General features: G+C 37.8%; 1 protein-coding gene across 1 annotated transcript in view; it reads right to left on the reverse strand.

Annotated features, from left to right (window-relative positions):
* Positions 1-287: 287 nt before the first annotated feature.
* UBN2 (ubinuclein 2) overlaps positions 288-22,170 on the reverse strand; it is a 68,978-nt gene continuing 47,095 nt past the window's right edge. Inside the window, exons 10-18 of the mRNA XM_024742493.1 lie at positions 21,977-22,095; positions 21,356-21,469; positions 20,630-20,773; positions 19,853-19,903; positions 17,549-17,591; positions 11,901-13,451; positions 5,469-5,700; positions 4,947-5,036; positions 288-1,766 (exon numbers count right to left, since the gene is read on the reverse strand). Of these exons, the coding sequence (XP_024598261.1) occupies positions 1,717-1,766; positions 4,947-5,036; positions 5,469-5,700; positions 11,901-13,451; positions 17,549-17,591; positions 19,853-19,903; positions 20,630-20,773; positions 21,356-21,469; positions 21,977-22,095 (2,394 nt within the window). The 3' untranslated portion in view covers positions 288-1,716. The remainder of the gene's footprint in view (positions 1,767-4,946; positions 5,037-5,468; positions 5,701-11,900; positions 13,452-17,548; positions 17,592-19,852; positions 19,904-20,629; positions 20,774-21,355; positions 21,470-21,976; positions 22,096-22,170) is intronic.

Consider the following 22,170-nt stretch of genomic DNA (forward strand, 5'->3'; position numbering starts at 1 on the left):
GGTTAGTCTGTTATTGTTAATGGATCAAGCTTACACTATTCTTGAGTACAGTCTGAAAACATTCAGAAGCCTAAATAGGAAGAAAAAAGAGAGACTAGAACAATGATGAGGTGAAAAAAAAAACCAAACAAAATGTATCCAAACATAACCATAAATTTCTCCCTTGGGGCTTCCCTCGTGGTGCAGTGGTTGAGAGTCCGCCTGCCGATGCAGGGGACACGGGTTCGTGCCCCGGTCCGGGAAGATCCCACATGCCGCGGAGCGGCTGGGCCCGTGAGCCATGGCCGCTGAGCCTGCGCGTCGGGAGCCTGTGCTCCGCAACGGGAGGGGCCACAACGGTGAGAGGCTCACATACCGCAAAAAAAAAAAAAAAAATCTCCCTTAACGTCCTTTGTTGAATATGCTATTTGCATGAGGAAGCTGTAATAATGGAGTCTTATTATATGCAGGTTTACTCACATATCAATACTCTGAGTAAATATTAGTAAAGCTTTAAAATCCCAAATGCTCCAAATCAATTTCACTACACTGGATATAGGGAGTAAAAATACACTATGATTGTTATAAAAATAATCCCCTGTACACATAATGATCCTAATTTAATTCTTCCCTTTAAAATACCATCTTCAAAATTCAAAAAAAAATACATATATGCCATTTGAATGACCAATGAAGAGGCATTGTAATGCACACTTATACCTGTTTATATCAATAGTTAATAATCACCTGAAATACCACTAGCTAAAAGAACAGAAGACGTTGTGAACCTGAGGTGATGTTGGGGGAAATTCAAAGTTCATACTGGCAGGCCTGCAAAGGCTAAGTGGACCAAAGCCACAGCCCTATATCAAAGATCCCCATTTTTCAAGAGGAAAATGTGAACACAGTCACGTTTTAACATCAAGAATGGAAATAAGAATTAACCAGTCAATACCAGATGCACAGATCACCTGAAGAAGACAGTTAAGTACCTGCTTCTGAATGGAAGATGTAATTGACCCTTTTACAAAAAGGGAACATCTAAGTTTTGTCTGTTAAGAGCAACGGGCTCAATTTTTTGACTTAAAAATGTAATATATATCACTGTGCTAAAATGACTTTCCTGAAGCATCTTCAGTCCACTGACTTACATAGGAGTTGCTACACACTGGAGTAGATTCAAGTTTGTTCAGGATTTGTGAGGGTACATGATTTATACTCAGCTACTGTCTGTATCAGACACAGGGTCATTAACTTTTTTTGTGGCAAATTTGCTGCACAGTCCACCCAGACATGATCATTACTCCTGACAAACTGGCCTAATTTCAGATATATTGTCTTTTATTATGCAATTATGTCTACAAGTGTTCAGATCCAACCCCCAGGATGGATGGAGTTTACCCAAATCCTCAATTTCCTTCTTCCTCCCCCGGGAAAAATCAAATTTGTATTTCTGTGGGTTTGACAACTGAGTCTCTTTCAAGTCAGTTAATATGGTAACTTTGTCTTTCTTTAGAAGAGACCAAAGGTCACTAACTTTGCACGAAAGCATTTCTTCCTCCTGCACCTGGCTTTACTCAAGTAATGTTTTCTTTTCTTTTTCCTCCTCACCACAGTGCTTGGGACGAGAGAATGTAAACATCGACAGAACAGCAGCCCTATGACCACATGAGTACTTTTCCATCAGGTAGATTCCATCAGCCAGCCGAGTGTGTCATCTCCTTTGCTTGCTGGAAGTCACTGAGATTTCCGTGGTAATTTAGTGTCCCCTTTACTTTGGCCTCCATCTGAGAAAAGAGATGTTTAATTGGTATGGGTCGGTATGTAATAAAAAATAAAAACAAAGCAAAAAGAACAATTAACTTTTAATTTTCACGTGGATGATGACATTGCTAAAAAGATAACCTTTAGTACCTTACATGTTATATAGCAGTATAGAGGTTGAGAACATAAAGGATATAAAAACTCAACAAGAATGATCCTCTTATCTCAAATGACTGGTTTAATTGGTTTTCAGTGTCCTACAAATACTATTTCAACAAGTATTTATTATCTCCCTCACTGTCAATTGTGTCAAATGCTGTGAGGATTATAAAGAAACATAAGAGACATAATCCCCCTCCTTCAAGGGACCTAACACATTTTTTGATTCCTTTAGAAGACAAGGTCAATTTCATTTTCTTGCAAGTGAGATTAAATTTCCTGCCATGACACAGCATTTAATAACTCTCAATTATTTATGTAAATGATTGGACCACACTGGTAGTGAAAACTCCAGCTGAGTCTTTGTTTTAGTCCTAACCTGGCAAAAGTTGTAAAAGGTAGGAAAGTTTGCTACTGGGAACAATGGTTTCTTAGTTTTACATATGGCTATGTAACTTTTACTGGGAAAATGCTGATCACTCAAGTTAAACTGGACATGAGTAGGGCCCAGTGACCTCTAGAGACAACAGAATATACAGAAAATCTCTAATAGATCATTCATTGCCTTGGCAAGGAAAATTAAGGCCCCACCAGGCCTGAGAGAAAAAGAGGGAGGCACAAAGGGCAGAAATACACAGGTGTAAAGGAACAAATTATTGCATTCAGTAACAATCCTAAGGCTGGAGGAGACCCCAAAAGTCACAATGCTAAGTCCACTCGTGTGAAACCTAAGTTACTCGGGTGAAACATAAGCAAAACAAAAAAACTGCCTCCACTGAAGAAAAGATGTATTAATGAAACAAGACAATTATTTCAAAAGCTGTATAAACAGAATACTATTAAAATGAACTTGGTGACAACATCTAAGGAACTGACTTTTCCATTTATAATGTGGTATTATACCCCTGCATTTGTAGACAGAAATGATTTGACTTGAGGCATAATTAAATTCATAAAATGGCAGAGTGGGATTTTGCTCAAAGAAGCTTTGGTTAATTACCAAAATAAAATACTCATATTAACTGGACTGTGAAATTCTTTAGACCAGGGTTTGGCAACTATGGCCTGTGGGCCAAATATGGTCTGCCACCTCTTTTTATGAATAAAGTTTTATTGGAACCCAGCCACACTCATGCTACATATTGTCTATGACTGTTTTCCTACTGCAATGGCAGCGTGGAGTAGTTGTGATAGACTATGTGGACTACAAAGCCTAAATTATTTACTATTTGCAGCTTTATAGAAAACGTTTACTGACCCCAGTCTTTAGATAAGGTCAGAAAATTAACATTAACTGAGCTCTTACTATGCACCAGGTACCATGCTAGAAGCTTTAATTTTTTTTTTTTTTTTTTTGCGGTACGCGGGCCTCTCCCTGTTGTGGCCTCTCCCGTCGCGGAGCACAGGCTCCGGATGCGCAGGCTCAGCGGCCATGGCTCACGGGCCCAGCCGCTCCGCGGCATGTGGGATCTTCCCGGACCGGGGCACGAACCCGTGTCCCCTGCATCGGCAGGCGGACTCTCAACCCCTGCGCCACCAGGGAAGCCCTAAATAAATATTTTTGTTAAATTCTCATAAGAAGCCTATTAAAAACATCTTGTTGTCCTCAGTTTACAAGCAAGGGAAGTGAAGGTCAAACAAGATAGACTTGCTCAAAGCGGCAGTCCTAGAATTCAAAAATCCCAGCCTGATTCTCAAATTTAGTGTCTCATACTTTAAAATGTTTTTACAATGAAAAATTATAAACTTTTAAATTTCAATTACTTGGAAAATACCGACAGTCTTATTTCCTTTCTCCCTCTGGAACAGTGGTGCTGGCCAGAAAACAAGATAATGTACCTACACTTGGAATATTGGGGTCATGTTGAACCATAAGAATCCCAGGTGTCTAATTCCTTGCAGGTTTCTACCGGTCTGCCCTCAAACATACAGCTCTAAGCTGGACTCATCCTACCAAGCTGTCATCAATACCCAGGGTGGAACTGCCTTAGTCACAGGGCAATTTTCCTTAAGCACTTAAACCTAATCAAGAAGCCCAGGAAGATCAGGACTGTTGACACTTGTGCCTACTTTGTGGTCCCCCATTTGCACAACTGTGGTTTTGTATTCATTCTCTCAAGGGAGAGTCTGGGGCAGCTTACCACTTAGGTGTTTTAGAGGATTAATTACAACCTATTGCCTCAAGATTGTTCTAAAGCTCCCATTTCCACATTGTGGTCAACTGTAAACTTGTTCAACAATAATTTTAAATGCAGTGGCCAAAAAGAATAGTGAGGCCCCAGTCAACTTCCAAAGTTAAGAGAGCAGCCGAGCGGCTCACAGATCCTGAAAATGGCCTTCAGAACAGTATCAGCGTTCTATGGGGGTCAACTGCTGGTGAGGGCAAGAATCTGGAGGCCAGTGTTGTGTCCAGTGTCCACTACCCAATTTCAGATTTCAGAGCGATCTAGTTGGGCTGCAAATATATAACGTGTACAGTTTAAAATCACGTTAATTTAATCATGGCTAAGAGGCAGAGAAGTTTAATAGTTAAGAATACAGGCCACGGAGTCAGACTTCCTGGGTTTGTATCTCAGATTAAACACTTACTACCCTATCATCCTGGGCAAGTTGCTTACCTCTGATTCAGTTTCCTGATCTGTAAAATGGGGATTGTTATCTCATTCACAGGTTTGTTGTAAGGATTAAATTAGCTAATACATGTAAGTAGTCACAAGACTGTCCACTTAGTAAGCTTTCAATAAAGGTCAACTATGATTAATTACCGGACAGGACTTTTGTACACTGTCCTATGAATTCTATCCTTTGTCATCATTTCCATGTAACAAACACCTTCGAAAAGGCTCTCTGCACATGTAATAAAAGATCTCCTCTACCTATTTCCTTTCTGTAAGGTGTTCGTTGCCAATAAGGATTCAGTCACATGAAAATTAGTTTTTCCAATCTTTGTCATTCCCTCACATGGTTTTCAGAAAAGACTTAAAATATATATTTGTAAATTTGTATAAATAATAAAGAGAGGAAGAAACAGGTGGCTTTCTTACCATTAAATGTTTGCTGTAAATGTGTAGGCAGAGGTGAGTGGGAAAGTGTTGCTGCATGCTGAGCTCCTGGCTGTAAACCCTTTAGTAAATCTGAGAGGAAAACAGACTTGTCAGTAATCTTCTTAAAACTAAGATTTGAGCCCTCTTAGATAAAAAATGAAAATAGTTTATCTAATGCAAGCACAGACCTTGACTTCTTAAACTAGAGCACATACATTAAAAAATATTTACATGTATAAATATAAATGTGTATGCAAATAACCCAGCAAATCTGACTCCCTCTTATAAATTTCATTAAGATAGAAATGTGGAATAGATAGTTCACTTACAAACTATAAAAAAATTTCAGAGTCCAGTAATTTGACTTATTTTATATATATAGATGAAATAAACTGCATTTCTTTTTAAAAAATTCTATAATTTTCACTAACTCCAACTGGACTACTCTCAATTAGTATAAATTTGTGAAGTTTCCTGTTCTATCAAACTAGGTAGCCAAGTAAATAAAAGAGCCGCACTTACTCTGAGTTAGGCTATGGTGGAAAGCGGCTGAGGTAGATCCCGAGGTGGCTGTCACTCCAGCTGTGTCCGTTCCAAAGCCAAGTAGCTCCAAGGGAAACTGGAAGGGCATGGTCACTGGAACAAGGCCACCCAGCATCCCAAAAGGAGTCACATTTTGATTTGTTACAGACAAAGGTGATGTCATGAGAGTCAGAGGTGAGGCATTAGCCAATAATGATGCTCCTGCTGTGGACTGCAGAAACCAGGGGTCAAAATACATAAGAAATCAAGTCTTTAACCTGAATTGATTTATTGTACTTAATATCCTCATGGACACGAGACTATGTCTTACATCTGCTCTAACGGAAACTTTCGGAGACAGAACTGAAGACTGAAGCATAAATGACATTTCAAAGAGTGACCAATACTGGCTTTGGAAATACTTCTACTCAGCTCTTCATCACCAGTTTAGATTTCTTAACTGTTACTGCAATGCCTATATTAACGCCCATTCACTCTCTTAATCAACTCATTTCTAACCTTAGATTTCCATGTTTGCTCTTAGCCCCTAGATCTGACACTGGTACTTTATTCCATAAAATTTCAATTTGGTCTCTGAAAATGCTCTGTAATTTTACTGTTTGCCTTACAGTCTTTTCCGACACAATACCTGCAGCTGTTGTTCTAGACTATTACTCTCTCAGATCCCCCAACTTGATACCCTGTACTTTCATCATAACAGCCATCCTGTGTCCTCCTCATCATTAGCCTTACCTGCCTCTTCGTCAGAAGCTGAACACCTGACCTATGCCACGAATCCCACCCATGCAGAACTTTCTGTGACAAATGTCAAGCACTGCACCTTTTCCGTATTTCCTCTGCCTTGGCAAATATAGAGTCCTCTTACATGGTTTTACAACCACGCTGTTATTCCTGGCTCTTCCCCAACCCCTAGCAAAAACCTGACTTATGGATCTTCCTTTTATTATCAAACTTGCTGAATGACAGCCTCCTTTTTCCACATTATCTAGCCTCTCGTTAACCCCTGAAAGAGGTTTCCAATTCCACTACTTTTTTGAACTTAGACTCCTAAGGCAAAAGGTAAATTAGAGAGTGTTTTGACACTCCCGGACCTGGGCTGTGACGCCATGTTTGTGTTTAGAAATACGCTAGCACTCATGAGCTCTCATGGACAAATTACTTAAATATACTCTAGTAAGCTAATTTAATTCTTTGAACACTTTTCTATAAAGCAATTAAATATTTTTTTCCCATTTTGACTTTTTTTATGTGTACTTATCAACAAAGATTATAATCAAAATTTCGCAGTATCAGACATTATCTACTATAGTTTCTGCAATTTTGTAGCCTTATTTTATCAACTCAAAATTTCTGCGGTACAAAACTTTACAGTTCTAAATTTGGTCAAGAAAACTGAATTCTCTGAATATTTGTTAATCAATAATAAGCATGAGCTATGGTCAGTTTTACTTTGTATGTTGATTATTTCTACCAGTAAATATTATTAATTAAGGGCTAATCATTTTATTTCTTAGTTAATGTATGAGAACAAGGTAGGTGATTTTCCCATGCAAAAATGCCACGTTACATCATATGTTTATACACTTAATGGTCCACAGCACTGCTGAACAAAAAAAAATGAAGAACATCCTCCAAAAGCTTTCTATTCTGGTTTTTCCACGAGTTCTCCAATAGCCTTCCCTTATCTCCTTTATTTATCTCTCAGATTTATACCTATAGTTCTGACCTCTCATCTCAGTTTCAATCCTGTTTAGCTAACAGTTTAGTGAAGAATTCCACTTGGATATCTAACACTCGCCAACTTGGCATGTCCAGAACTGAACTCATCATCTGCTACAATCACTTCCTTCTCGTATATGTTAAACGCTAGGATCAGTAGTTTCATTCTTTGCCATCACTCTGGCTTGAAACCTTAGTTTTTAAGCATCATGAAATGAAGAACAAGATGAGCTCGCAGTCAACATATCTTTTTTTTTTTTTTTAATCGCAACTTCCTCCCACACTTAAGTACAAATCTTTATCACTTTACGCTTGGACTTGACTATTTTTCTTACTTGCCAGTCTTTCCCCTCTACTGTGCCCACCATGATACACAAAATGGGTGATTTAGGAAAGAATTACTAAGTTAGAAACAACAATGCTTCTGAAGCAAAAAAAGGATCCAGCATCAATTTGAGAATTAACAAGGGTTCTTTCTTTTTAATCGTAATTCTATTTTAGTCTCAGGATAATATGGGGAACACACTCCAAGGCCATGTGCCCCCAGTGGAGCCCCCCTAGTGAGGAACATGAAACACTGCTAATAAGGAGAACTCTTCTATGCTTTTCTGGAGGAGGCTAATGGAAGCATTAAACTGACAGAAAATGCAAATTAGGGCAACTTCCACAATTAAGTAACGTGTTAGCAATAAAAAATGGCACCACGCCGTAACTATCTAACATTCCGTACTTTTAAAAACCTTCCATAACCACTTTTGTTTATAAAGCTAAAGTGAAACACCAGATTACCTAAGTATCTAAGTTTCTCTCATAGAAGGTAGAGACCTTCCAGAAGTGGGATATCCCACCGTTGATACCATTTGGAAGCACACAGGAGAAGCTGTCAACATGCAGTAGGCAATTAGTTCGGGATAATGCCCCATAATCAAAAATAGTTTCCATGGCCTCCACATTTCATTCCTAGGGGAAAATATGAATGGGCACCTTGCTCTTCCTGCGGTGGGTATTACATTTTTCTTTTGACGACGTGTTTCATTTTGGTGAGTACATCTGCCCCCCACTCTCTACAACACCCAGAGTGATCTTTTGAAATATAAATCAGACCATACCACTCCCCTCCAACAGCTTCCCACTGAACAGAAGTAAAAGCCCAAGCCCTTATTGTAGCCCACAAGGTCCTCCATCACATGGTTTGGAGTTGATCTGTGATCTCCTCACCTCCCCATCCTTCCCTGCTGTCTAGCCATGCAGGCCTGCAGGTCGTCAGGCTCTCTCCTATCTCAGCGTCTTCACATCTACCATCCCCCTCTTGCCTGGGCTGTTCGCTCTTCTCTCCAAACGGCTGGCTCCTGCTCATTCAATTCTCAGCTCTAATGTTGCCTCGTCAAAGAGGCCTTCTCCATCTCCCTGATCCATGTTAGTAGCAATCACACTTTAGCATATTACTGTTTTATTTTACTTTTATAGCGCTTAAAGTATTTTTAAATACTTGTGTTTTGCTTATCTTCCTACCTAGAATATACGCCCCCATGAGAGGAGGGATCCTGATTCACCCCATTTCCCCAGCACCTAGAAGAGTGCCTGGCACACATTAAACATTTAGTAAACATTTGCTTAGTGAATTATTTTGGGAATTATAAAGTGGCAAAGACAGGATTCACAGAAAATCAATAAGCTGAAGGGCAAGAAAGAACAGGAAAGCCTTGAGTGGCAAGTTAATAAAAAGCAGGTAGAGATAATAATGTGAACCCAGAAAGACTTTAACTTTTGTTAACCTTAGGACCTGTCATTTTCACATCTGCAAACAGCTAAAGATGTCTTTCAGAAAGGAGTGGAATAGTTTATAGGCATAGATAGGAAACCTGTTTTTAGTGTTGGCCAGCTAGAAGGATAGGATCTAGAGGCCACAAGGTAGCTGATAAGACTTCAGTGAGATGCTATGTTAAAAAAAAGATCCTTAGGTTGGCCAAAAGTTAGAAATAACCTTATTCAATTACTGATCTTTTCCTCAGTCAAACCAATAAGAAAGACAAAAAGGATCCGATATGAAGGCAGGAACACTAAGGTCTCCAAATTAGAAAGCCATTCGGAGAGGAAGAAAACCAGGGAGGAAGTAGTTATATTTTAGAAACACAAATTTTGCCACATAGTTTCCTTGCCAACAAACCAATTGGTAAACAACAAACCAAGTTGTTCTTCAGGGATAAATGATCAAATATAGGAAGGTTTCCAGGAAAAAAAAAGAACTGATAGATTCTAGAGATGACAAAAGACAGAGGCAGATTTAACTTTAAATTCAAAGAAAACAAAGCAAGTGGAAAAAAAGCAATTTTTAACTACAGGAAAAAAGTCCAAAATTTATAATTGAAACCACAGTTAATGACACTTAGCTCAACAGAGACAATATTTTACATAGTCACAGATTTAACCAAAAGTTGTAATTTTAGTCTTTGAAGAAAATGGGAAGGTAAAAGTGAGCTAAAAGCCTTATTTATCACAATGAGAAGCTGAAAGATAATACTAAAATAAATAGTCTTCCATTCATTCTTATTTTTTGAAAACAATTTTTAAAAACACAAGAGAAAAAGCTAAGAGAGTTAACAGTAGTTGACACTAGGAAGGAGGATCTGGGGCACGGAACTGCCATTTCGGTTATAATCCTCTCACATACTCCTGTGATCAAATTAAAGATTGATTTCAAAAACACTCAACATTTTAATAAAGATAATAAAACAAGAATGTGGACTAACTCCTAGACCTTAGTTATAACTTAAATTTTAACATACAATCCCTAATCGGTTTTTTTAAATTTCTGATAAAAGCAAAATCATATAGATAAAACATCTATTTATCCTAGATTTCAGTTAATGAAGTATCAGTTAATTGAATTTTGTTCTATATTAGAATTCTAGAATTCATTCATTCCTAAGCCTACTTTAGTAAAGGCAGAGTGATGATTTGGGTTTTAAGTGTATATTGAATACCAACACTTAGCTTGTACTGAGTAGCAGAGACCCTCTACAGACACCAAGGGAAACGTATTTCATTAGATGTTCCTATTCCACATAAATAAGAGGCAGTACAAAGTTAGAGCACTTTCTTAGACAACAGAATTTCAGAAATCAATAAAAGTCATATTTTCAAAGAATAACTGAGAAGCTAAGAGATAACATCATAAAATGTTATATTTTTTTAAAGCTTCTTATGAAACAGAATATTACGTAAAATCCACTTTCTTGAAGAGTCTAAAAAAGTTATCAGGAAAGTATCAACGCTGGTGGGATGATGGGTGGCTTTTCTTTTCTTTTTTTCTGAATTTTACCTACTGCGAACATGGATTATGTTTCAGGGGAAGGGAAAAAAAGTTAAAGAAACCAAATCAGTAAAGTGAAGACAAATCTGAGAAAGCCTCAGAATACAAAGAAGTGGCAGATAGATGGAAACAATAACAGAGAAGATGATATGAAAGGCAGAGAGATGGAATATATGAGTGCTAGAGAGTTCTCAAAAAACCTAGGCCAATGGATCAGAAAACATAATAGAACAAAATATTCTTGAGCTGAAAAAATGGGCCTGTTACCAGATGCTAATGTTACCATTTTTCTAGGTACACAATTAATGAAAACTAGATAAACCTAGCCATTACCTGGGAACACTTGATTTTCAAGAAACAAGAGAAATGTGATTAGCATTTAGGCAGAGAAAACACATTACTTATAAGGGAACAAAAAGTCAGAATTGCCTCATACTCTTTTATAACCTTAATTAGTAAGTAAGGGTCAGTGGAGCAGTATTTACAAAACTTGGAGTTAGTGACCCAAGAGTCTTTATCAACTCAAGTGTGGCAGCACAGAAATTATCAGGTATGCAAGAGCTAAAGTAAAACAGCTTTCACATTAGCCTTCTTGAAAAGATTCCTTGAATTAGGTACTCCTGCTAAATGAGAGATAAATTTAAATTAAAAACTCACAAATGGGAAAAGTGTGGTATAAATGGATTACTGACACTAACTTGACAGAGAATTATATATGAATAACTAAAATTTGTGCAAAATAAAAATTTTATTCGAAAAGATAAATGGTTAGAGGAAAAAATAATATGAATGTCTAAATTTTATTAAATAAAAGATTATGGGGCTTCCCTGGTGGCGCAGGGGTTGAGAGTCCGCCTGCCGATGCAGGGGACACAGGTTCATGCCCTGGTCCGGGAAGACCCCACATGCCACGGTGCACCTGGGCCCGTGAGCCATGGCCACTGAGCCTGCGCGTCCGGAGCCTGTGCTCCGCAACGGGAGAGGCCACACAGTGAGAGGCCCGTGTACCACAAAAAAAAAAAAAAAAATTATGAAAGTTGGCAGGAGAAAGGGGACTAGGATGGGGAAAAGAAGAGACATGTGAAGGTATGTTAAAATCATAAGTGACTATTTTGTTCCGGACTTTGATAAGGTACAGTTTTAAATATGCATTTTAGTTGTGTTTTTAAAAAATTTTGAAAGTAAGCATGTAATAAAAAAAAATCCACATCCCAACAAAAATTTCATTCCCAGGTGTCTCCATCACTGTGATGTCAACATCCATAAGTTATAAGTCATCATAAACAACTGATGATATTATAATGAAGTCATTAAATTGACTCACAAGAGAAATTACACCATCTTACACTTTATCACGTGAACGTATCTAACATACATACCTGCACACTGGCTGTTACCACTGACGACCCTGAGGCAGAGGATGGTCTATGTGGAGTAGACAACGGTTTAGTAGCACCCTGTGTTCCACTTCCTGTTCCCCCAGATAGACTAGTCCTATTAGCTCCGCTTGAGTTAAGGTTGCTACCTCTGCTGGCCGGTACATTCATTGCAATTCCACTCAAGCTATTCTTGCCGACAGTTCCAGTGGATGATGAGTTTGTTAGCTTTGGAGGGGCCTGAAGATTTTTTGTAGATGCAAGGCCTGAAGTGCGATTAGAGGGCAATAAATTCAAGGTGGGAGACTGTCTGCTGATGTTTATTCCACTGGGCTGTTTATGGACTGGGTTATTACTGCTCGAGTGGCTACTCTGGGCCACTAGTGCATTTGGACTGGAAGAACTTGGGGATACAGTAGGTTTGGGAGTTGGGTTGGATTTAGAAATAAGTTTAGTTGATACTGAAGGCTTAGCTGACTGAGAGGGCTTGGGTGAGGCAGAAGGCTTAGGTGAGGGCAAGGGTTTAGGAGACGTGGCAGGTTTCGGAGATGCGGCAAGTTTTGGGGATGCAGCCATTGAGAAGGGAGATTTGAAACCCTGCGTGGAGATTTGTGACACCATTGCCTTGGCTAAATAGTTACTGGAGGTAGTGGTGCTAGGTACTGTCCTAGAAACCAGGGAGTGGGACCCTTGAGAACCATTTCCAGGTGGGGGAGTAGATAAGGGAAGGCGGTACATAAGTGGCTTATCTGAAGACTTAATAAGTGGGGATGAACAGGAAAGTTGGGGATTATTACTTAATTTCACCACTGGATTGGTCTGTGATTTACTAATAGTTGCTTGTAATGGAGACACATAGTTCTGTTGGACAGCTGAATGCTGGTGCACCTTTGTTACTTGTGTTAACGAAGAAGCATCTTGGGCCTCTGATGTTCCCAGAGCGTGAGAGGAGGCAGCAACTTGGGCTTGGGAAGAAGAGGAGACATGGGTCTGTGAAGAGGAAGAAGCATGAATCTGGCTTGACCTCTGTAGTCCTTGTTGAAGTAGCCTGGCTGGCAAAGGTTCTAAGGAAACTTTAGGGTTCTGAATTGAAGAACCAGCAATAAGGCCTGAAGAGATGCCAGTATGAGCTAAATCCTGGGGTTTCTTTGGTCCTGGCCCTGTGTGGCCAGCAATGAGACTTGATGAATGTGCGGTCTGAGTGGAATCTAGTTTTTTGGGAGTAGCCAGTGGCAGTTTACTCATGATACTTGCTAATTTTTCCTCTCTCAGTCCTGGACGAGGTTTTGCAGTTGGCATACTTATCCTTGAGCCAGATGGAGGGCCCTTGTTCCCGTTGTTGATAACAGCTAAAGCTTCAGAAACAAGATCCAGTGCAGGTGGATGAAAAGAAAGTTCTTCATCTAGTGAGTCATCAAGGCAGATCGTCTCCTGGGCCGGTGTAGAGCTAGAACTGGTGGAGGCCACAGCAGATGTGCTAGAGCTCGTTGAAGGGCCACCAACTGAAGCCACCAAGGATGCAGGAGTTTTCTGGTCCTTTTTTGGACTACACTCCTAGCATAAACAGCATTATGTTGGAAAAACAAAAACGATTAATCAAAAATTACAAAGTATTAGATTTTAAAGGACAAAGGAATTCTCATAATTCAAATTCTACTAGAAATCTTATTTAGAGACTGTAAAAACCAAAATAATTTTCCAGAGGGTAGAGCTCCTAACTGAACTGTCCTCAAAAGCCAAAGTAACTGATGTACTGCACACAGCTGCCACGTCTTAGTAAGCCATTCTAAGAAGGCTTAAGACCAAGCCAAAGGAACATTCATATACTAGGTCTATTACTAATGAAACCTCCTCTCCCCTCACCCACCTCTATCAGATCTTCAGATACTATTCTGAATCCATTTGTTCAGAGACTCTTCTCTTTTTATCCTCCTTATACCTAGGAGAACTTCTGCCTTTATCTTTTTTATTTGTATTTTTAAAATTATTTGGCCGCACCGTGCAGCATGCAGGATCTTAGTTCCTCGACCAGGGATTGATCCCGAGCCCCCTGCAGTGGAAGTGCAGAGTCTTAACCGCTGGACCGCCAGGGAAATAGAATCTTAAGGTAGAATCTTAAGATTCTACCCAGGGACTTCCCTGGTGGCACAGTGATTAGGAATCCGCTTGCCAATGCAGGGGACATGCGTTTGAGCTCTGGTCTGGAAGGATCCCACATGCCAGGGAGCAACTAAGTCCGTGAGCCACAACTCCTGAGCCTGCGCTCTAGAGCCCACGAGCCACAACTACTGAGCCCATGTGCCACGACTACTGAAGCCCGCAAGCCTACAGCCCGTGCTCTGCAACAAGAGAAGCCACTGCAATGAGAAGCCTGTGCACCGCCACGCAGAGTAGCCCCCGCTCGCCGCAACTAGAGAAATCCCGCGCACAGCAAAAAAGACCCAACGCAGCCAAAAATTTAAAAAATAAATAATAAAAATAAATTAATTATATATAAAAATGATTCTACCCATCTCGTATAGTATGGTTTGCTACGATACTGGCCCTCACTCTCTGCTTCCTTGCATTTCGGCCTCTTTGTATGCCTGTCCTACAGCTACCCATAGGCAGCGCATAGAGAAACTGGTACATCAAACTGGCAGAAGATTCAATTCAAGCACACTTAAATTACCTTTTCTATTCATTTTGGTAGAAGTCATTTGTAATTTATTCCACACATATTCACTATGAGCAAGGCACTATGCTAAGAAAGCAAGAGCATTAGGAATTAAAACTTGGAATACCTAAAGAGAGAATATTTTCTGTTTTATCAAAAAAAATTAACTTAAAATTCAAGGAAGAGATACGAGAATTAGGGCACAGTTTAAAATATTCAAAGAGCAAAAGAATTTTAAAAATATCTCTCTCGGGCTTCCCTGGTGGCACAGTGGTTGAGAGTCCGCCTGCCGACGCAGGGGACGCGGGTTCGGGCCCCGGTCCGGGAGGATCCCGCATGCCGCGGAGCGGCTGGGCCCGTGAGCCATGGCCGCTGAGCCTGCGTGTCCGGAGCCTGTGCTCCGCAACAGGAGAGGCCACAACAGTGAGAGGCCCGCATACCGCAAAAAAAAAAAAAAAAAGTATCCTTCTCTTAAGAAAAATATAAAGTACATGATTCATTTTATATTTAAGATTAAGAAGAAATAAAACTACATAAAAATCTTTTCAAAGTTTCTTCAATTAGTTTCCTAAAAACAGACAAATCCAAATAAACCCAAACCCTTATATTATACATTAATTTACGCCATGACAGCACTTCCTCTAACTACAGTAGGGAAAGCATGGAGAGAAAGGGTCTTTACCACCTACTTTCTAAGGCATTAGAGTAAATAAGAATAATAAATTCTTATTTCTGTTAAGAATGCCACTACACTCTTTCTTAGCAATTTCTCTAAACTTCTATTCTAAAAAGCCGTGATTGAAAACCTCAATACCTTTTAAAAGTCTGTAGCGTAACTACATTAAGATCAAAATTGTCTGCTAAGATGAACAGCTAATGCAGATGAGACATGACTGCACTGACATGCCAACCAATCACATGATTAGTGAAAGCTGCATTACTATAAAAAGTACAGAAACTGAGAGTGGAGGAGTGTATCAAAATAATACTGGGAGTGTTACCAGTATAAAATTGCCATTTTAAGTAACTTTCTTTTAATTTTTCTTTAATATTTTTTTCTTTACAAAAATAACAGTAAATCCAGCCAAGAGAGTACTGTGTAGATTTATATTGGTAAATTGTTCAGGATATATATTTGAGCCGAAAAAGCAGGTTATTCCATTTATATAAAATCTTAATTCAATCTGGATAAATGAATGACTGGATGGGCAGATGGATAGATGGTTAGATGGATGGATGAATGGGTGGAAGGAAAGAAGGAAGGGAGGCAGGGACAGACAGCCAGAAGAAGGGAGGGCAGATGTGTACCAGAAAGTTAGGAGCTTTTTATTCTGTGTGAGCAGAAATTTCTGGATACTTTTACTTTCCTCCTTCTTATTTTTCTGTATTGTTTGCATTTTCTCCTGCAAGCATTTCCTTATATTACCTTTATAACTGAAATAGGTATTTAAAGGTCAGCAGGGCAGGAAAAAACCGTATCTGCAATACAGTTTTTCCATTTGGGGAAAAGGAAAGGGTAATTTAATCACAAAGAAAGGAACAAAACATAATTCCCCTGTACCATCCCAGCACACCCATTATTAGAATTCTGGTAAATTAACCATATGTTTAAATAGATGTATCAAAATTCAACCAACCCTTTATGGTGGGTATTAGGAGTTTAAAAATAAAGTCAAATGTCAAAACAAAGCATGAAGTCAATAGATTTAATGAAATACTGGCTCCATATTATTTGGATTAGAAGACAAAGCAGGTTAACTAAGAAAAAGAAGACTATTTAATCTGTGTTCAAAGAGCCTCTAATACAATAAATTAAGAAGACCACGGAGTAGCAAATGTTGACCTTCTGGCCCTAATCTCACAAGCAAAGAAACTCTATTCAAAGAGATGAAGGCTATGGGAAAAGTCTAAAACCTACAAGTTGTGGGCTTTCATTATAATTTTAATTTCAAATGATTATAGTTTTCACTTCTAGAGGTTATGCTTGGTTCAACTCTGCTTTGTCTACTTTGATCGGATATCTTTTGTCCCCCCTTCTACTTTTTTAAATATTAAAAAACTTAAGTTACTTTATGTTCTAAATCTAATAAATCCATCACTTGCCCTTCTTAGGGATCTAATTCTGTTGGCTGTTTCCGCTGACTCACTCACAGTAACTTATTTCCTCACGTATTCTGTATTTTCAGATTGTAAACTCATGTTTGACACAGTATATATGTGATAAGCCTTTGAGGCCTGGGAGGAAGGTACATTATTAAAGAGTGAATGTGATTTGCCAGTGCCCTGGGTTAATACTAATCTAACAACTTTAAGTTATTTTCATAGCTTGAGGTTTTCCCAGTTCATGCAGGTTGTGTAAATTAAACTCCTAATCCAGAGAAAAATTTCAGGGAGGATTTCTTCTCCTAATCCAGAACCCAGGCCAAGATACACAAATTTCTTAGTCTTTCCGCTGGTGAATGGATTTCTTTTCCAGTTCTTTCTTTTACTAACAATGTTATCCTTTGAGAGTCCCAGGTTTATGGAGAGTTTCATTCCAATTCCCAACCTATTTAAGTCTAAGAAAATCTTATCTGCTGTGCTCTGAGAAGGTGATAGAAATCAGCAAAGGCACCTAAAGGCAACTAAAGTTTCAGTGACAGAGTAACACTCTGGCAGCTTCTTCTTTGTTCTGAGCCTTAGGAATTTCTCTTACATATTTATTATATGTGCAACCTCAGCGATGCTTCTGAGAGATATCTGTCATATTTTATTCAACATTTCTAAGTAGTAATAAGCCTTACAATTTAACTAATGTATACAAATTTCCCACTGCCACAAAGTCATCTCTTCTCCCAAATACAATGGTTTTAGGATTTTTACAATGTTTGAAAACACCCATCTTAAGAGTATGGTACCTAAAATACATGTGAAATACCACATAACCTTTTCATCATAAGGATGTATTTCAACAGTCACCAATTATCACTAATTAAAGATTTGGTTCATTACTTACCTTCACTTTGGGTTTAGGTGCAGGAATCACCTTTTTCTTTGCCCTAAAAGATTAAAAAGGAGTCTATTTCAGGAGCAGTTAAATCACTCATTAGGAAATTGTAACATATAATCTTGTAATTATATGGGTAAATAATTTCTTCTATTTGGGAAGTTCTCTGAAGGAACTATATATAAGTTATGTAAGTGCTCAGTTTATATGTGAATATACAGCAACATGTTCCCCAATTTCAATTAACTAGAATAAAGGCCAAACCATTAGTAAAATGTGAAATGTGGATGATAGTTTTTTAAAAATTTAAATGTAAATACTCAAAAAAAAAATTTAAAATAACTCAAAACAGGCTAACAAAGCTGCCTAAGGAGACTTATTTTAAAGAATTGGTAAGAATTTGTAATTATTTATAGAATAAGAGCTTCAAGGAACTTTAAACTCAAATTAAACCATGCTAAGAGGTTGTAAATGAGATACTGTTTAAAAAACAAAACAAAAAATCCTCAAGTTTTTAAAGAAAATTATTTTTAACATAATAATTTAGATAAAAAATTTCAAAATGACAGAAAAAAGGCAATAAAAATACCATGGATCCTTGGAACCTTTGGGAACCAGTGTGGAAAATGTTTGAAGATTACAAAAGGGTTGAAAAGCTAAAATACCTCACATGTCAGAACATTTCGACTTCACTAAGTTAAAATGCCATCAATTAAATTAACAGGTATCTTGATTACAATCTACAACTTCGTTAAGGCAACAGTAATATTCATGACTTTCAGGCCCATATTAACACACAGATTCCTACTTTCTGATACAAAACGAAACATAAAGCCATAATAATGAGGCTACTAAAAAAGAAAAAAATAACTGAGGTAAAGGATCTATGTAAACACTTGCTTTAGAATTAAAGGAATGAATTATTTATACTTGAATTGTAACGTGATTTTAGAACTATAGGGAAATTAAAGGCCTGAAATATTATTGACACAAATACATATAAAGGCATAAAAAATATACATACCCCCCACCCTGGGGTATCTAAACCACCTGCAACAAAGTAAACCTATAATGTATGAAACAAAACTACTCCAAATTTATACCCAAAACAACAAAACTAGCAAGATCTGAAAACCACACCAACTCAATGCATCTCTGATGGTATACTAACAAAGTGTCCTTCCTAAAAGCTGTAAAAAATTCCACCTACAGGGGGCTTCCCTGGTGGCGCAGTGGTTGAGAGTCCGCCTGCCGATGCAGGGGACACGGGTTCATGTCCCCGTCTGGGAAGATCCCACATGCCGCGGAACGGCTAGGCCCGTGAGCCATGGCCGCTGAGCCTGCGCGTCCAGAGCCTGTGCCCCGCAACGGGAGAGGCCCCAACAGCGAGAGGCCCGCGTATTGCAAAAAAAATTCCACCTACTATAGCTGTATACAAGGAGAGGGGGAATTTTGTAACATTATCCAGATGTTAACCAGATCTCTTAGTGGAATACTGAACTAGAGTGCTCAGTGACTTGCTAATTTTATATTTTATTAACCCTTAATACTACACTTCTAGGCAATAGAGAAGTAGCCTTAAGTTGTAGGTAAAAATAAAATCCTTGTCAAATTAACCAGTATTCACCCAAAAATGTAACCACAGAAAAAACTTGCCTTTTCACTAGAGACCTTAAGTTGTAGGTAAAAATAAAATCCTTGTCAAATTAACCAGTATTCACCCAAAAATGTAACCACAGAAAAAACTTGCCTTTTCACTAATTAATTCTAAATTAATTATTTAGTAATTATCACTAATGAAAGATTCAGTTTTGGACAGAGGGAAGGACATGAAGAGTATGTTAATTTTGTAGAATAAAACACTGCAAGGCAAGGCTAGGTAGGATATATACAGAACTGTCTTGGAAAGCATGAAGATAACAGATTACCTTTGTAGATGGTCGTTAAGAGGGAAAGAAAAAAGTATACAAAACAACTGGAGGGCAGATCCTCCAGGAACAAAGGAAACCACCAGAGCCTTCCTGTTTACATGGTTTCTCACTACCAGATCTCAGGCCAATATGTTACATTATGGATTCAAGTTTTTAGAGGCTAGCCTGAGAAGTTCTTTAATAGATAAATATGTCCTGAGGTCTACAGAGTCAACAGTTTAAACGATTTTTAAAAACAAAAAAGCAGTGGTAAGACAGAGATTGTATAAATGTATGTTTAAGTTCTATTTTACCTAGCATTTAATAAATGGTGTTTTTGTTTACTAAATATCATAATGTGAATAAATATAAATGAAGAAATCTGGAGTCTGCATTTACTCACGGAGCAGAAGTAAGATGATTATGTACACTCCGACTTTCCTTAAAAAGCATTCTGGAAAAATTAAAAGGACACAATTATTTTTCCACAGCAGATAATAACATGATAATCACTTTGTCATTTTAATCATTTAATATTCAATAGGCTACTATTTGCTTTTTTACCAAATAAAGACTTATAATGGTACAGTAAATTCAATAACCTATTTTATGGGAAATGTTATATTACCTCTTTATTTAAATCTTTTAACAGATTTCTGTTGATTTAAGATGAATACTTCAGGATGACAGGTTGAGACAGCCAAGTCTATTAATTTTAACATTCTTTACTTAACTCTTTAAACTGGGCTACACTTAGTTTTAGAGATACCACTCTACATTGACTATTTTCAATAGCACTAAGGCTGTGCCTCTTTTTCTACACTCTAAATCTTGTACTCACTTATCTTCATGATACCCATATAAAGTTCCCCTTCCAAAGTTCAAAACTTTCTTCCCCCCTCCCCTTTTCTCTTATTAGGAAATTCACGTGCAAAAAAGAAAAAGTGGTCAGTTAAAAAAAAAAAAAAAAATCACCTTTATGTGTATCTCTATGTCCATGTGACTAACTGTTTTGTCTTTTAAGTGAGTGAAGCTTTCACAGCAGACATCATCTGAGATGACTGTAAAGAATGTTAAACACACTAGGTTCTTAGGAAAATGAATGTCATATGTGTGTGTATATGTCTTTAATAACAGCAATAAAAAAGTAAAATAAAATCTAGGATGTCATATTTCTTACCTTGCCTGCATCCAGCCCTTAGGCCACAATGGTTTCACCTCTGTCTCCATAAAGGATTTAAGATAATCCTCAGCAGACTGGCTTTTATTTGGCTCTAACTCATAGCATCCCAATTTGATCTCAACAAGGTTACATAACAAAGTTCTAAACAGATTAAAAATATATATTTATATATAAATCTGACTGCAAAATTGTAGAAAATTAAGCTTGAAACAGATTTTTTAAAAGCACACAAATCTGACAGCAATAATAAAGACTATTATCTGAAGAATTCAGAAGATGACATGAAGATAGATAATTTCTAACATATATCATTTGGTGTACTATAGCCAAATTTCCAATATGAGATAATTTCCTTTGATACCTTTAATCCAGGCACCAAAGATTAAAAGGGATAGTCCTACAACTAAACCCTCCACTTGGAGTACAGAAATACTGGTAAGAAAGATGACTGGTTATATAAATATATTTAGTACTTCACCTCTGAAACCAGTATGACTTACTCAATAATAAGATTAACTTATAAAAAGTACTATAGGTAAATAAAAGTGATAGAACTCTAAGGATATTAGAACCAAATTAATTTTCTCTTGAATAAATTTTTCCTACACACTAACTTTTGGTTGCTTCTATCTAGTTTTCCATTTACCATTGATTCTTTTTATGAGAAACCTTACTTCTGCATCAGCTATTTGGTTAAAAGTGAAGGTTTTGGTTAAATCTTACCTAATGGTGTCATCCCAGTGGAATTTCTTCCTTGGTCCTATGACACGTTTCCCTGGTTTCTCATCATCATCTTCCTCAGATCCATTTTTTTCTCGTTCTTCATCTGTTTGAAACCTAAAAATGAAAACTATTTTATGAAGCAAAGTTTCAACCCAACACTGCCTATAATATGCTCCTTAGATACTTGTTGAATTGCTTAATTGAATGTTAACTCAAAAGACAGGGTAAATGAGGAGTCTACCTTTCCACATAATACTTTGAAGTTGAAGTGCATTATAAAGCGCTCTGGTAAATAAGGTCTTCAAACTCTAATATAAAGGCATGAACACTTATCTTTTGTATCCAACTTCAACCAGTCAAGTAGGTCAACATGTGAAATGTCTGACCAGTGTCAGCTCTAGCTTTGATCACATCCATACACTAAATCAAAAGACCTTTTGCCTTTCACACCAAAGCAGTTGAGTGGGCAGTGACTTGCCATTTAGTAAATATATTCAATTATACCACTTCAGTGGTTTATGTGGATTTCTACTTGGTGATGAAGTCCACTTAAGACCAATCTCTAACAGCTACAAGTATTTCTCAAATGCAAAAGCCAGTCCAAATAGAAGAGGTACATACTTGGCACACTTAGCTTGATTACGAGCCTGGCAGTCCTCCTGGTATTTAAATAGCTGTTCAGGCATGACATTGCTAACAGCCAGTTTCAGTTTTTGCAGAGGTTCTCTTAAACGATCATCCTGAGGGAAAAAAAACACTGAAAGTTTTTTCAAACATATTTACAAAACTTATTTTGCAAGCAGATCCTCAGAAGA

Source organism: Neophocaena asiaeorientalis, unplaced genomic scaffold, assembly GCF_003031525.2.
Source record: "Neophocaena asiaeorientalis asiaeorientalis breed wild unplaced genomic scaffold, Neophocaena_asiaeorientalis_V1.1 scaffold598, whole genome shotgun sequence".
NCBI lineage: Eukaryota > Metazoa > Chordata > Mammalia > Artiodactyla > Phocoenidae > Neophocaena > Neophocaena asiaeorientalis.